This window comes from Salvelinus sp. IW2-2015, linkage group LG16 (assembly GCF_002910315.2).
Source record: "Salvelinus sp. IW2-2015 linkage group LG16, ASM291031v2, whole genome shotgun sequence".
Lineage (NCBI taxonomy): Eukaryota > Metazoa > Chordata > Actinopteri > Salmoniformes > Salmonidae > Salvelinus > Salvelinus sp. IW2-2015.
Genome location: NC_036856.1, coordinates 9,359,986 through 9,376,394, shown reverse-complemented (window position 1 = coordinate 9,376,394; position 16,409 = coordinate 9,359,986). Strand labels below are relative to the sequence as shown.

The following is a 16,409-nucleotide window of genomic DNA, read 5'->3' as shown; positions in this document are numbered from 1 at the left end:
TAACTGCCGAAATAAAGGAAACATCAACATGAAGTGTCTTAATAGGGCATTGGGCCACTTTATTAATAGTCCTTGGTATAGATTATACGAGTGTCTGGAACTATTGGAGGGATGTGACACCATTCTTTTACAAGAAATTCCATCATTTCCATAGTATTTTGTTGATGGTGGTGGAAAACTGTCTCAGGCGCCGCTCCAAACTCTCCCATAAGTGTTAAATTGGGTTGAGATCTGGTGACTGAGACTGCCATGTCATATGGTTTACATTGTTTTCATGCTCATAAAACCATTCGTGCCCTGTCGATGGGGGGAATTGTAGTCCTGTGGTAGCCAAAATAATGGTCAATACCCAGCATTTTTATACATGATGGGATGTTAATTGCTTGGGAATTGCTCAGGAACCACACGCTTTCAATATACTTTGTCTTTTTTAGGAAATCCACAATCTACAGAGCAAGAATTCAGATATTCGTGATTTAGAGAAAGAGAGGGAAGAGGCGGTTCAGAGACTTCAGGTGAGTTTTAGGAATTGGGGCAGAACATGCATTTTTGGCTTTTCCAAACTACACTGAAGACGAGTGATTCTCAGCCAGGGGGTCGGGCACCGCTTGGGGGTCTCTGAGAGTTTAAAGGGTCTGATAAAAAGCAGGGGGAAAATCTAAAGATATGACAGTGGGAGAATCTCAATTACATACTCCTCGCATCCTCTCTACTGGCCTCCTCCTCAAAAAAATTGGATGAGAATGCCAGAGGATTCAATGAGTTTTGATAAGGAGACGAGTAGAGAGTATGCGAGGAGTATGCAATTGAGATCTTTAACATGAATTGATCCGAAGTCCTCTGTCACCTTGTGGACCTTCTAGGATCTGGAGACACGGAATGCAGAACTTGAGCAACGGGTGGAGAGAGCCGAGCAGACTCTGGCTTCCTCTCTGGAGGAGCGGGATAGGGCGGAGAGTGAGGTTCAGCGGGTCATCGATGTCCTGGATGTCAAGATCTACGACCTGAATGACCTGCGACAGAGCTTGGCCAAGCTCATCGACAAATAGCGCAACGCGATGACAGGATTTAGAGGGCGATGAACAAGGACGGAAAGGAAGCTAGCTCTTTTGGAACAATGTTTGCTCAAGCACATTATTACAGCGGTTAAGAGTAGAACCGTGGATCCACCCGTTGCAGCGGTACATTGTTATTTTCAAGGTGATGGATAGGAGCAGTCTAATTTTATTTTCTTCGTCGCTGTGAGAATTGTTAAGTCGACGTTTACACCATTTATCTAAATGTTTTGTTGGGTCTTGAACTTTTAAAAGAAGTTTAAATGAATCTGGACTTGTACTTAAAAATGTAGTTGCCAAATTATTGTTTCTGTTTGTCAGTATTAACAATTAATAATAGATTTACTTCTGTTGTTTTATGTATTGTATTACATTAACAGTTTACATAATAATTATTTGGTAATCCTACAGAAATGTTGCTGCGGAGGGTTTATCACCAAGGGTACTCAATGACAAAACTTAATGAGCTCAGTGAGGAACCTTGCCAAGTACATTAATGTGAGTTATGCGCATTACCCAATGTGCAACCTTTTACAAATAGATTTAAAAGCACAAGTAGTGTTATTAGTAAAGATGTACTGTACTTGATTCAATGCAAAGCTAACCTGGTATCTCTACTTTCACTCATGCACACCATCGAGATTCTCTTCTGACCTAGGCATTGAGGCATTTTTTTCTTGGTATTATATAGGTACAAATAAGGTTAAATCAGTGTTGAATTAGCAATACAGTTTTTTGACAAGTACTCTGTAGGTAATGTAATCTCACCTTGTTCATGTAGACAAACTGCAATTCTGTTGAACAATGACCACATTTACATGCATTTCGGATAGAAGCTCATATCCTGCTTAAGGTCTTATTCGGGATAAGCTGTTTACATGCACCTTTGACATCCCGCTCACAAGTATCCATGTGACTAAATAGAATATTCCTAATTTAAGTTCATATGGGTTAATGGAATAGTAACTGAAATGTGGACACTGACTGTCGGCCTATAACCTCTCACACGTAGAATAATATAATATTAACTCCTGCAGAATAATGCATTTCTTACTGTAAAATGATACAACAAATATTAATTTTGTCTCGGGAACAGGAGTGGAGAAATATGATTTTTTTTCTTTCAGCATCTCTTGAGAAAATGTGAATATGTGGGTAACATGTTATATTTGACACTGTTATGCAAGCAGACAGTAGTTCAACCACACTAAATATGCACCTGAGACGAACTGAAGTCTCATCAGAAGTGTTTTCCCAGCTTTTCATTTAACCTTAACCAGTCAAATTGATGACATTTGGACATTTTCCACAGGAACAATTTTCCCACTGATTTGGAGTTATTGTGTTTTCTCCCAGGTCCCAAAACAGACAACTTTACTGGTAACTAGATTACTAATGCATTCATCTGGCAAACATTACTTTATTTAGTCTTCTAGGGCATCAAGTTATGACAAAAGAGAAGCTGCATGTACAGTGCATTCGGAAGGTATTCAGACCCCTTGACTTTCTCCACATTTTGTTACATTCTCAAATTGATAAAATTATGCTACATTCTACAGAATACCCCATAATGACAAAGCAAAAACAATTTTGGGGAAAATTTATTACAAATAAAAAATGGCTATCACATTGTACAGTATTCAGACCCTGTACTTTGCTGAAACACCTTTTGTATTGACTACAGCATCGAGTCTTCTTGGGTATGACGCTACAAGCGTGGCACACCTGTATTAGGGGAGTTTCTCCCATTCTGCTCTGCAGATCCTCTCAAGCTCTGTCAGGTTGGATGGGGAGCGTCGCTGCACAGCTATTTTCAGGTTTCTCCAGTGATGTTAGATTGGTTTCAAGTCCGGGCCACTCAAGGACATTGAGACTTGTCCCGAAGCCACTCTTACGCTGTCTTGGCTGTGTGCTTAGGGTCGTTGTCCTGTTGGAAGGTGAACCTTCGCCTCAGTCTCAGGTCCTGAGCACTCTAGAGCAGGTTTTCATCAAGGCTCTCTCTGTACTTTGCTCTGTTCATCTTTCACTCTATCCGGACTAGTCTCCCAGTCCCAGTTCATCAAACCAGAGAATCTTGTTTCTCATGGTCTGAGTCCTTTAGGTACCTTTTGGAAAATTCCAAGTGGGCTGTCATGTGCCTTTTTACTGAGCAGTGGCTTCCGTCTGGCCACTCTACCATAAAGGTCTGATTGGTGGAGGGCTGCAGAAATGGTTGTCCTTCTGGAAGGCTCTCACTTCCCCAGAGAGTAGCTCTGTCAGTGACAATTGGGTTCTTGGTCACATCACTGATTTCTCTTTCTCCCCTGATTTGCTCAGTTTGGCTGAGTGGCCAGCTCTAAGGGTCTTGGTGATTCCAAACTTCTTCCATTTAAGAATGATGGAGGTTACGGTGTTCTTGGACTTTCAACGCTGCAGACATTTCTTAGTACCTTTCCCCAGGTGGACTCCAAGTTGTAGAAACATTTCAAGGATGATCAATGGAAAAAGGATGCACCTGAGCTCAATTTAAGTTTCATAGCAAAGGGTCTGAATACTTATGTAAATAAGGTATTTCAGTTTTTATTTTTGTATAAATTTGCAAAAAAATGTTTTTGCTTTGTCATTATGGGGTATTGTGTGTGTAGATTGAGGGGGGGAAATAATTGAATCCATTTTAGAATAAGACCGTAACGTAACAAAGGGGAAGGGGTCTGAATACTTTCCGAATGCACTGTATCGAACTATAGTTGACAAACAAATGGTCTTCCAAATGTTGGAAATTATAAGCAGAAACATATCTAAATTAGGGGTGAAAGTATCCTAAGCCAGTAGGCTATACAGTCCAGTAGCCTGCAGAGTATCAGAAAAACAAATTATTATGGTGGATGGAACTGCGCATGTAGCCAACTTTTTGAAGTGATTTGTTTGAGAATCAGAGGAAAACATCACAACACCCATGATATGCGAAACTGAGCCTGCGCAGAACTCGAAAAACAACAGTTGGCCTAAACGTGATAAGATGTTAACATGCCACAGTATCTTGTCTAAGATCAGCATATCCCAGGCTCCCGAGTGGTGCAGCATCTCCGTGCTAGAGGTGTCACTACAGACCCTGGTTCGATTCTAGGCGGTGTCACAACCGGCCGTGATTGGGAGTCCCACAATTGGCCCAGCGTCGTCTGGGTTAGGATTTGGCCGGAGTAGGCCGTCATTGTAAATAATAATTTGTTCTTAACTGACTTGCCTAGTTAAATAAATGGGTTTCTCAAAACCGGGATACAAGATTTTTCYGGTTATTGTAAACAGGATAAGTTTTATATATGCGTCAACTCAAAAACAGAATACTTGAGTATCCCGAAAAATAACGGGATATTGGTATGCATGTAAACGTGGTCTCTGCTGCTCCTACCTAAAAGTGTGACTGTCATCCAAGAATTTATGTAAAGATAATCAGGAAGTGCAACCTGCTCTGTGTACTTCTTGATGCCTATATTCTTTTTTTTTGGGGGGGGGGGGGGACATGGTCATATCGACATGGTTGTTTTCCTAGCCTATCTACAACCTTAAGGAGAAGACTGTTGACAAAATGTGATCATCCAACTGGAGTAAGGATACAAAATGCAGTACCAAAGATGCACTTTTCTTACCCACATAACTGGATGAAGCACAATCTGTACTGACTGGACAATACATTTCTATAATGGAAAATAATTGCCTTGGAATGCCTGTGGAATTATTCTGTAATTAAAATAGTGTTCTCATACTCTTAATACTATTGACAACCACTAATATTTAAAATACCTCAGCGACCTGCTTTGAACTCCAAGTCAGTGTTTGAGCACTTCCAAATACTATGATTATCCTTGTAATCACATTATTGGACAGGTGGTTTATATTTGCCTATCTTAACAAGGATACATTTTTCCAGTATTAAAACAGGTCCTTAATCACACTTGCCTGATTTGACTTTACTTTCTGCATAGGAGGAACCCATGTTTATAATAATGGAAGTTTCAATATATGAGGAACTAATTGTAGTGCAAGTATTTGTATACAATTCAAACTTAGCTAAAACATTTATTTTTCAATGCATTWGATGAATTGTAGTAGCCAGTTAACTACAGAGCTCTCTTTAAAATTGAGGCACATCAGTCATTAAGATGTATGAATTTTCCTTCGCTTTGGGGTCTCAGTATTTCACTTGCCAGCAATTTCTTTTTAATTTGTTTTTAACACAAGCTCTACTTTACAATGCCATAAAATCCTGTGTACTGCACTTTCCTATTCACCTCTTTTACATGACTTTATCTTGTAAATTATTTGTTGGTTGTGTACAAGTGTATCAAGCACAAACATGTTGGCCTTATCAGAAATCTTGCTTGCATACTGTTCAGTAAAAACAAATATCAGCCTACTGAGAATGTGTCAACTAATGCGCAATTGCGTTGATTCCCACCTTTAGTGCATTCCCTCATACTGAACGATCAGCTGTTGTCGAACAATTTTTTTCAAGTGTGCAACAAATACTGAACAGATAAACGCAACATGTAAAGTGTTGGTCCCAAAAATGGCACTAAAATTAGCAGTTTTGTCACAACACAGATGTCCCAAGTTGGAGTGTTCTGACTGCAATAATATCCAGAGCATTTAATGTTAATTTCTCTACCATAAGCCACCTCCGTTGTTTTAAAGAATTTGGCAGTACGTCCGATCTGCCTCAACCGCAGACCACGTGTAACCACGCTAGCCCCAGACCTCCACACCCAGCTTCTTCACCTGCGGGATTGTTTGAGACCAACCACCCGGACAGCTGATGAAACAGGAGTGTTTGTAATAAAGCCCTTGTGGAGAAAAACTAATTTTGATTGGCTGGGCCAGTCTCCCAAGTGTGTAGGCCTATGCCCAGTCGTGAAAACGATAAATTATGCCCTATTGAAAATGTTTATTTTTGTCTGTGTAGATTAAAAGCCAAAATTAGTGACATTTTAAACTGGCATTTAAAGCACACTAAATTGTAGAAAAAAAAGAGAAAAAAATCATGCCTGCATTCCCAAAATGCCTGCCATTTCAAACACATGTATGTGAATTCAGACAGCCATTGTGCGTTTGTCAGCTTCATTTGGGGCTGGTTCAATTAATTTGTCACACAAGTATGTACGCAAGTCACCTTGAATTGTCTGGCTATTTGATTTGTTTTAATGTTTTTGTGAGCTGTCCATGCCCTCATGAAGGCCTGACTATCAATCAAATTCAGACGGTCCTTTAGCTCAGACCCTTCAAGTGTGGATTAACTTTACATCAAGGCCAGGCAATGTCATTTWAAAAAAATGTTTATTTTACATAACAGTTCTGCATATGTCCCACAGAAAGCACCAAGCAAACAGTTTACTTCAGCTTCTTCTTGGGGCGCAGGTTGCTGGTGTGTCCACACTTCTTCTTGCGGCAGTTAACAGCACGAGGATGGAGGCGAGCGTAGCACCTGCAGCACAAAAAGGCTCAGAACTGTCCAAAGTGTGTAGTCCAGCGGTGTAAACCACTGCCAGCTAGCGCTCCAAATGGGTTAATTTGAACTAATACATTATACTGATTAGCTACCCAGTCTTTTCAGACTTATGAAATCTGAATGTGTGGGATATGGTTGACGTGAAACAGAATTAACAGGTCCATTGTCCAGTCATCCATTCAAGGGGACACTCTCACATCAAGGGGAATTAAGTTGTCCTTTAACAGAGCAACATTACTGCAGTTGCTGAATGTTGCATTTCCATCACCTCAATCTCAAATGTGCATTTAGGTTTCTTAATGGTAAATTGACAACTAAAAATAAAGGGTGAGTTTAAAGAAACGCTCCAACCTTAACTATTTTGTAAAAACAGCATTAAGTTTACTTACTTGCGGCAGATCATTTTGTCGCAGTTGTACTTCTGGGCCAGCTGTCTCAGAGATGGCTCAATGATGCCTCCACGCAGGCGCAGCACAAGATGCAGGGTGGACTCTGGAGGGGAACAAACATAGTACTTTTGTACACTTTTTAGCCAGTAGTTCTGAAACTAGCATGCACAAGTCAAAAGTGGTCCCCAAAAATGTTGTACTACATCACATGTACTGATATGTGCACCACATCATTGTACGCCCTCTCGTTCTGCTGTGCGTGCATCTTGCTAGCTGTCACTCAAATGGCAAGAGGCTGAAGCTCATTGGCTGAAAATAATTTAGGGGGCTGACCCAAGTGGGAGAAAATAGCACACAAAGCTTCCAGAAAGAACTTTCTAACTATCTTAGGTAAAACAGTAATTCTGCTCATAGATAATGCATGTATGAACTACACATTGACACATCCAGCCTGAAGCAGGTTTTAAAAAAGTAGAGCCCCAAAGTATGTCTTTAAAAGCACCTGTACCTTTTCACATAGGGCTAACTCATAACTTTGAGCAGCATTACATGCTCTCATTAACTCATTCTCTTACCTTTCTGGATGTTGTAGTCTGACAAGGTGCGACCATCTTCAAGCTGTTTTCCAGCGAAGATCAGACGCTGCTGGTCAGGAGGAATACCTGAGAATAGAAAGCACATTGATGACCCAATAATGAAATCACTCATACACAGTGCTAGTATCAAAGTGTAAAATCCACCTCCCCTATGTAAATAAAACAGCCATACAGTATGACAAATGAGCTACAATTAAACTTAAAATACCTTCCTTATCCTGGATCTTGGCCTTGACATTTTCAATAGTATCGCTGGGCTCAACCTCAAGGGTGATGGTTTTCCCCGTCAACGTCTTCACAAAGATCTGCATCTTGGCAGGCTGTTGGGAGAGAAATTGGTGCGAGTTGGTGGCAAGTTAGCGGATTTATTTTAGAAGCTTGTTAACTAGCGGAGTCTGCTACTCCCTGGCACCAAGAATGGAAATCCACAAACAATGCTATGGAAGTCCACAACTCAGTCATTAACGAATATTAATCTCTTTGGAGGACAATAGTGAACACGCTGGCTATACCATCGGCAATAAGAATGAGTATCTAACCACCTCGCTAACGTATTAGCTAGCCATCAACTGCGGTCCAGCCAGTGCTTCTAATAAGGCCTCTGCCACATGCTGGAGCTCGTATTTCAATACTCATATTTACACATCTAACATGAGATAACCAAATGGCTACTGAGACACGTATATGGTAGCGGGCAGACACTGGTGTATTTCTATAACATTATAAATGCGTATTCTAGTCAATTTCCCCAAAATGGTTATGGACAAAAATGTGAACCCACCCGGCTGCTTGCTGAGCCTCAACGAAAAGAGTCTGTACAAGGCGGAAGTTATATTACATCACATCCTCTTCTGCTTCGCACCAGCTTTTTTAATTTGCACAAATCTGTTTGATTAATCCTGACTCTACTAACAGCAAAATGTGGGGAAAGTTAGCTTCAGGATCATATAAAGTTGCAATATACTACCGGTATCACTAAATTGTATCCTCAAACGAACACAAACGATCAGTCGCTTGGAACAGGTGTTAGATAATTACATTTTACTGCCACCCTCTGGTGTGACTGAGTAAACTTCTCTGATGAGGTCATTTATATTACCATACCTGTCTCAAGTGTGTATTATTTAATAATTTATTTGACTATATAATGAATTTATCAGTGGTGGGAGAAATGGGGAAGACAGGTTCACGGTAATGGATGAAAATATGTCACATTAACTCCATTTAAGATGCTCTCACAACAACTCTTAAGTTTCAAAACAACATATTCCTAATTGCCATGCAAACAGCGTTGATACTGTACGTGAACGTGAGGCAAGGCAAATTTATATTGTAAGGTTATCCACAGAAATGCTATTATGAATAAAATACTATTTTTTATGATATCTAATTGAACCCACCCGGCTGCTTGCCTTGTTACAGTCTTGTCCCATCACTGCAACTCCCCTATGGACTCAGGAGAGGAGTCAGGAGAGGCTTGCTTATCCCAGAAGCCAGCTGCACCAATGTGTCGGAGGAAACACCGTCCAGCTGGCGACCAAAGTCAGCTGAAGAGCTGACAAGGTAAAAATATGTCATTCTGCCCCTGAACAAGGCAGTTAACCCAGGCTGCCATTGAAAATAAGAATTTGTTCTTAACTGACTTGCCTAGTTAAATAAATGTGAAATCCATAGATTAGGGCCTAATGAATTTATTTCAATTGACTGATTTATAAACTGTAACTCAGTAAAGTTGTTGAAATTGTTGCATGTTGTATTTATATAGTGCCAGCAGCATTGCACACTGCATCCCAATGCTAGCTTGCCTTTGAAGCTAAGCAGGTTTGGTCCTGGATGGGAGACCAGATGCTGCTGGAAGTGGAGGGCCAGTAGGAGGCAATATCCAAATGCCCCAAGTCAGTGATTGGGACATTGCCCTGTGTAGGGCGATGTCTTTCGGATGGGATGTTAAACAGYTGTCCTGACTCTCTGTGGTCACTAAGATTCCATGGCACTTATCATAAGAGTAGGAGTATTAACCCCATTGTTCTGGCTAAATTCCCAATCTGACAATTAAATCATCCCCTCATTGCTGTAAATGAGATTGTGTTCTCAGTCAATTTACCTGGTACAATTAGGGTTAGATAAATACATATTTTTGTTCAGTGTAAATGTACTTTAATACTCTGCATTTGCACACACTGTCTACAGATTTTCTATTGTGTTATTGACTGCACGTTTGTTTATCCCATGTGTAACTCTGTGTTGTTTTTGTCACACTGCTTTGCTTTATCTTGGCCAGGTCGCAGTTGTAAATGAGAACTTGTTCTCAACTGGCCTACCTGGTTAAATAAAGGTGAAATAAAAAATAAAAATCATTAATTGGTACAGAGGTTCCTGTACAGACGTTCCTGTGCCATTGGAATTGAAAACCAATACCGCTGAGAGCAACGACAAGTCAATTATGGTTATGTAAACGAACACTAGAGGACAGTATTGTTAATGCAAATGAATATTTCATAAGGGGGTCAAACTGATGTTTCTTCAGGCTTATTATGTGCACATTTCACTGTATGTTCCCTAGACACACACACAGCACGATGTGTAATGCTGAACAGAAATGTGTTGCAGTTGTCAGTGCTTAAGCAATGCAGATATCTGAGAATACCTCATCAGTGTTGGGAAGTAGTCAACTACATGTAGTTGAACTAGTCATTTAACTACACTTTGCAGTAGCTATGTGTAGTTGAACTAACTTCAAATCTTGGTAGTGTATATTACTTTTTTATCATGTAGTGGTGTAGCTATCTACTGAAACTACACACTACCTGCCTAATTCGTACTTGAAAAATGTTGCGTGCCTAAAATAAACTTGTGTTTAATAGGCTAAATTACACATTTTGTTAACATCTGATTCCAGAGTGATCTGTTTTTGCAATTTTTGGTCTAACATTTTAGATTTACATAGATATGAGAATTTTTCACAAAGTAGTTTGGATGTAGTGAACTACTTTTTGAAAGTAACTTTCGTTAAGTAAACTATATTTTTATTTAGTATAGCTTACCTTCTTCCAGTGTGAAGTAATTGGGTTGTTTAGTAAAACATACTTTGAGTAGCTTCCCAACACTGTACCACACGGAGGTTGTGCACCTTAATTGGGAGGACCGGGCTCGTGGTAAGGGCTTGAACGGAATGGTATCAATACGTGTTTGATGCCAGTTTATTCTTGCCCCGTTCCAGCCATCTATGAGGCGCATTCTCCCTCAGCATCCTCCACGCTACCTAATACGTTCTCAGAGACCAGTTGACACCCAAGACACTGATAATGTACACACGAAGCTTCTTTGTCAATCAACAGTCAAATGTATTTTATAAAGCCCCTTTTAATCATGCAGTTGTCACAAAGGGATTGACAGATTACCCAGGCCTTAAAACCCCAAAGAGCAGAAACAAATAGATTGACACGCTCTTTGTTCCCCTTTGTTGAAGCAATCAGCAAATTGGTTCTATTCTTAGTGTCTTTTATCATCTCCCTCTCCCCTCTCTCGTCTGCCAGGCACAGGTCCAGAAGTATTCGGTATAATCTGTATTTAAAGCAGAGCACATTTAGTATATTTAACAATTCGTATGGCTAAGTATTATTTGTGGAATGTCCATTCCCCATTTCAATGATAGGTTTACAAATTACAATTCGTATTTATATGTTATGATTTTGCGAAACGTACATACGTTTACGAATTTGGAAAACGAAACAATATCTTACGGATTGGCAAAACGTATGATAATATTACAAATATATCATAGCTCTGATGCTGTTAGCTAGCTCCACTACATTAGCTAGTTAGGTTAAAGGCGTTAAGGTTATGGTTAGGTGAAGGGTTAGCTAAAAGGGTTAAGGTTAGCTGACATAAGTAGTTGCAAAGTATCTAAAAAGTAGTAAGCAGTTGAAAAGTTGCTAATTAGCTAAAATGCCAAAGTTGTCTGTGATGAGATTAGAACTCACAACCTTTAGCTTGCTAGAAGTTCATATTATACGCCTACCCATCCACCCTTCTGTTTTTGCCTTAAGTAACCATCTGGCTTATGTAACCATTCCAAACGTAACATATCATACTAAATGGAGTGTCTCAGATTTACATACATAATACGAAATGTTCTGAGATCAGGTTGCCATCTGTAAATTACAGTTTCTCAATTGCTTAAACACAATTCCTGGAACAACTCTCGTCACACAATTTTAAAAACTCAAATCCAACGGTACAAACATCTAACATCTGGGTCCCAATTCAAACTTTGCCCTCAGACAACACACACAAGCTGTCAAAAACACAGACTACATATCTGTTTGTTACACACTGGAGGGATTCATTCAAAACACTGCTCCCAAAATGTTTAGAATAGGTTTTCAGAGAAATAATTTGGAACTTTGTAAAATCACAGCACTGACGATCCAGATAACCCTTTCAGGAACACCCTTGCGAGAAATTCAAAACAGTACTGTAATAAATACCTTACATTAGTAGATAAGGGAAMACTACTGTATATGCTGTTTTGGTTTAAAAAAAACTGACCTTTGAAATGTCACACTGACAAAACATGTAAGGAAGAGTCCATGCACAGTAAAATACCCAATTTCCAAAAGCTTTATTTCCAAATGCAGCAAATGTACAGGTTACTCAGCATCAGTGTTCTCATCATCTTGTCTCAGGTCTGGGTCAGGCCATAATATCTCATCAARGTCACACATTATGTTTGCWCTTGCCAGGAAGTGTGGGYAAYAAAATCCCTTGTGTGCCTGAGAAAACCCTGGATAGACTCCACAGACACATCACCACAGGTGTCCACCATTGACTCCAGGAGGTTTTGCTGTGCGTAGGGATTTCGGTCATACACTCTCCACCGCCATGCTGAGAAAAAGTCCTCAATCGGATTCAGAAATGGGGAATATGCTGGCAGAAAAAGAACGGTGAACCTGGGATGGTCATTGAACCAGGCGCGAACCAGAGCAGCCCGATGGAAACTCACGTTATCCAAAATGACAACATATTGGGCTTGCTCTGGTTGCCCTGGCTCCCCTTCCTGTTGAAGAATGTTATTGTGCAGCTGATCTAGAAATTGAAGGAGTTGTGCCGTGTTGTACGGACCCACTTTGACATGGCGGTGGAGGACGCCACGATTGCTGCACATAGGGTGACGTTGCCTCCCCTCTGGCCAGGAACTTGTATGAAATCACGGTGACCAATGTTGTTGCGCCTTTTTATTAGGTTGAACCCTGCCTCGTCGATGAAGATGTACTCCTGTGGGTCAGCCATGGCATCCAGCTTAAAGATTCTCTACAGAAGTAAAAAAAAAATATATATATATATATATATATACATTTTACTGTACTACAGTACTGGAATGAAAGATTGTGTACTGCAGTTACTGTAACACATTACTATAGTTACTGTAACACATTACTATATGGTACTGTATTGATATGCTGGAGAGATGGGCCATACTCTACATACTGTCAAAATGCTGTACAGTATAGCAATTACCTGCACATATTGGATTCATTGCTCCTCAACTCTGAATTCCTTTCAAAAGGCACACGGTACAGCTGCTTTGTCTTTTTGTGGTTCTTCTGAACGATCTGGTCAATGATGGAAACGCTGACGCTGTCAATTCCTTGGAAGACTAGCTGGTCTTCAACTATTGGGGTTTGAATTTCCCTCAAACGGATGGCATTATTGGCAATCACCATWTTCACCAGGGCAGTCTCCTACTCAGCTGTGAGAAGTATCCGCCTACCTCCAATAGACAGCCGCCTATCAGTTCTGCAAAAATGAAATTTGACCATTACTGACCTATGGTCATCCATTACCGTGGTAAAAACTACACTGAGAACAAAAGTGGAGATTTAGACTATATGCACTACAACATTACATGTATCACAGTAACAAGGCAAAATACCTGTTTTCCCTTCTGAAAGTACGGACAATGGATGCAACCGTGTAACGGCTTAGGTTGAAAATAAGAATTTGTTCTTAACATAAAGGTGTAAAAAATAAAATAAAAATGGGTTGCACAAGCTGTCCAGCTTCTCGCATAGTCCTCCCATGTAGGAGCACATGATGAACTAGGGTGGCACGGATTTCACCAGAGATTACTTGTCTTTGTTGTTGTTGTTGTTGTCCTCTTCCTCTCTGTTGTCTTGCAACTTTGGCATTGTTAAGATCCATTGTTCCAAAGCACATGGACATGCCTCTAGGCCCTATTTATTGATCCTGCAATTCTGATTGGTGTGTTAACAATTTTGAGGCTTAGTGTTTGCACCTGGAGAAAGGTGTGCTCTTTGAGTTTAGGTTGTGATGACTTGAGTTAATTATATTGAGAGCATGTGTTTGCTGAATGAATATATAGTGCAATGAATGATTTATTTGGCCACTTGTGTACGGTTTTGCAGAGAGTTTAGAATATTGAAACATGTATGGAAACAGGTGAATAGTGTTTACAATTATGGGAAATGTGTGTGTGTTTTGGGGAATGACATAAGGGTATGGTTTTTTGTGCTCCAAGAACCAGTTTTTGTGTTTAGCAATTGAGAGAAACTGTAAATTCAGCCACATCACCGCTCCCTACAATGAGCAACACTTCAGCACGACCCATATGAAGGCTTTTGTGGCCAAGCCTCTCTCCAGGACCTGCCTGGACGACCCACATTAGCCATGTGCATTTACTCTACACTGAGTAAACAAAACATTAGCAAAACCTTCTCTTTCCATGACGTAGACTGACCAGGCGAATCCAGGTGAAAGCAATGATCCCTTATTGATTTCACTTGTTAAATCCACTTCAAATCAGTTTAGAAGAAGGGGAGGAGACAGGTTAAAGAAGAATTGTTAAGCCTTGAGACAATTGAGACATGGATTGTGTATGTYTGCCATTCAGAGGGTGAATGTGCCAGACAAAATATTTAAGTGTCTTTGAACGGGGTATGGTAGTACGTGCCAGGCACACCGGTTTAAGTGTGTCAAGGACATCCAGCCAACTTGACACAATTGTGGGAAGCATTGGAGTCAACATGGGCCAGCATCCCTGTGSAACGCTTTCAAAACCTTGTGGAGTTCATGACCTGACAAACTGAGGCTGTTCTGAGGACAAAAGGGGGTGCAACTCAATATTAGGAAAGTTTTCCCAATGGTTTGTACACTCAGTGTATATCATCTTGTGACATTTTGGGGATTTGCAAGGAAAAAGCTCTGGCACAAAACAACGTTGTTTTTTAAAAACAAATAGGCCTACTCCTCTTGAAATGCATGCTTTATTCAATGCTTTGTTTGTTTATTGAGCAAATGGAGCATGGAGCAACTGCTTGCCTCTATTGGCTGAACTTGTACACTTGACTGCCTACACATGATCAAATAAATGTGGAAATAAAAGCCCATGCGGCACAATTTGGAAACCTGGTCCCAAATCGGTCATACCATTCACGTCTTAGGCATGACAATGACCATAGGAGTTGGCTATACACCGTAATTTAGATCTGGGACCAGGCTAAGCTTTGGTGTGTTGGCTGTCACATCACCTCCAGTGACTTGCATGCCTAGAGAGGAACCGTGCAAGAAGCCTGATAATCGCACTGACATGATAAGATAAAAACCTTGACCCAGAAGTTTTCGGACTGTGCACGTCGAGTGTGAAGTATCAAAACTTTGGCTGTTGATAAGGGTAACTGCCTTTAAAAAACATTTGTTGGTGATTTTAGCATGCACATCTTTGTAGGGCAAAAAAAAGTGGGATGCATGCCAGCAAAGCCACTACAACACATTAATTGCACTATAACAGTGACAAACCGTGCCCACAAACTGTTAGGGTCTACATAAACCTGTCCCAACAGCAGAGTCCCAAAGGCAGTCCCAACACCTTACCACTGTTACACCTGGCTATCAGCGGAGCCTTGTCTGGCAGCAAAACAGTTCATTCAGACTAATATACTCCCTTTTAAAATAACATAGCTGATATGGCTGACTTGCTCAAACAAATGTGGTTTCTACTGACAATTGAGATGTACAAACTATGGCATAAGGGTACGACAAGCGGATAAGAGGCAATCCATAATTTTGTTTAAGACATTAATGACGGACGTAGTCAATATAACTATTTGTTCAGCACTTTTGAAATGTACAGCGACAGAATTCAGAACATGGGCCGTTCTTACAGTGTTCTCCCTGCACACCAAGTCAGAACCGTAGGATAAATAAAGGGTACATATAAGCAGACAATGAAAGTTCTTACAATTTTCGATGATTACATTTCTCAAAAACAGGTTATAGGCTACATGTGTACGACCAAGTCAGAACAGTAGGCGAAATTAAGAGGAGAAAATAGACCAAATTGTTAAGGTGAATGGGCTACTAACAGCTTACCACACAACATACACTTAATATTACTTTCTTAGCTACAGTATACATACACCTTACACGGAACCCAAACCGGCTGCACGCGTGCGCCATCGTGCATAAATTAATTTTGTCCCCCTACACCAAACGCAATCACGACACGCAGGTTAAAATATCAAAACAAACTCTGAACCAATGACATTAATTTGGGGACGAGTCGAAAAGCATTAAACATGTATGGCAATTTAGCTAGTTAGGTTAATTTAGCTAGTTAGGTTGTTATTTTACCTGAAATGCACAAGGTCCTCTACTCCGACAATGAATCCACATATAAAACGGTCAACCGAATCGTTTCTAGTCATCTTTCCTACTTCCAGGCTTTTCATCTTTGAACTTATATGGTGATTGGCATCTACACTTTCATAGTAATACCATGACAGCCGGCAACAGTTCGTCTTTCAATCACCCATGTGGGTATAACCAATGAGGAGATGGCACGTGGGTACCTGCTTCTATAAACCAA

At 40.4% G+C, this 16,409-nt stretch overlaps 2 protein-coding genes and 1 long non-coding RNA gene across 6 annotated transcripts in view; 1 reads left to right on the top strand and 2 right to left on the bottom strand.

Annotated features, from left to right (window-relative positions):
- LOC111975883 (homer protein homolog 3-like) overlaps positions 1-5,400 on the top strand; it is a 47,471-nt gene extending 42,071 nt beyond the window's left edge. For all 4 annotated transcript variants that reach the window (XM_070447505.1, XM_070447506.1, XM_024004553.2 and 1 more), the window contains 2 exons: positions 435-515; positions 864-5,400. In XM_070447505.1, the coding sequence (XP_070303606.1) occupies positions 435-515; positions 864-1,049 (267 nt within the window). In that variant the 3' untranslated portion in view covers positions 1,050-5,400. The remainder of the gene's footprint in view (positions 1-434; positions 516-863) is intronic.
- Positions 5,401-6,346: 946 nt separating this feature from the next.
- LOC111976039 (ubiquitin-ribosomal protein eL40 fusion protein) lies at positions 6,347-8,412 on the bottom strand. The gene is made up of 5 exons (XM_024004756.2): positions 8,304-8,412; positions 7,731-7,842; positions 7,502-7,588; positions 6,927-7,029; positions 6,347-6,513 (listed from the first exon to the last, which is right to left on the bottom strand). The coding sequence occupies exons 2-5, from the start codon at positions 7,831-7,833 to the stop codon at positions 6,420-6,422; spliced, it is 387 nt and encodes a 128-aa protein (XP_023860524.1). The 5' UTR covers positions 7,834-7,842; positions 8,304-8,412; the 3' UTR covers positions 6,347-6,419.
- Positions 8,413-12,136: 3,724 nt separating this feature from the next.
- LOC111976157 (uncharacterized) lies at positions 12,137-13,760 on the bottom strand. Its single transcript, XR_002878894.3, has 3 exons — positions 13,458-13,760; positions 13,043-13,321; positions 12,137-12,835 (listed from the first exon to the last, which is right to left on the bottom strand). It is a non-coding gene; the product is annotated as an uncharacterized lncRNA (long non-coding RNA).
- Positions 13,761-16,409: the final 2,649 nt, after the last annotated feature.

Coding starts and splice junctions, on each gene's coding strand:
- LOC111976039 (XM_024004756.2), bottom strand. CDS start 7,833: ATGCAGATCTTTGTGAAGACGTTGACGGGGAAAACCATCACCCTTGAG. Junction 7,589..7,730: donor CAAGATCCAGGATAAGGAAG/GTATTTTAAGTT, acceptor TTCTATTCTCAG/GTATTCCTCCTGACCAGCAG. Junction 6,514..6,926: donor GACAAAATGATCTGCCGCAA/GTAAGTAAACTT, acceptor TTTGTGCTGCAG/GTGCTACGCTCGCCTCCATC.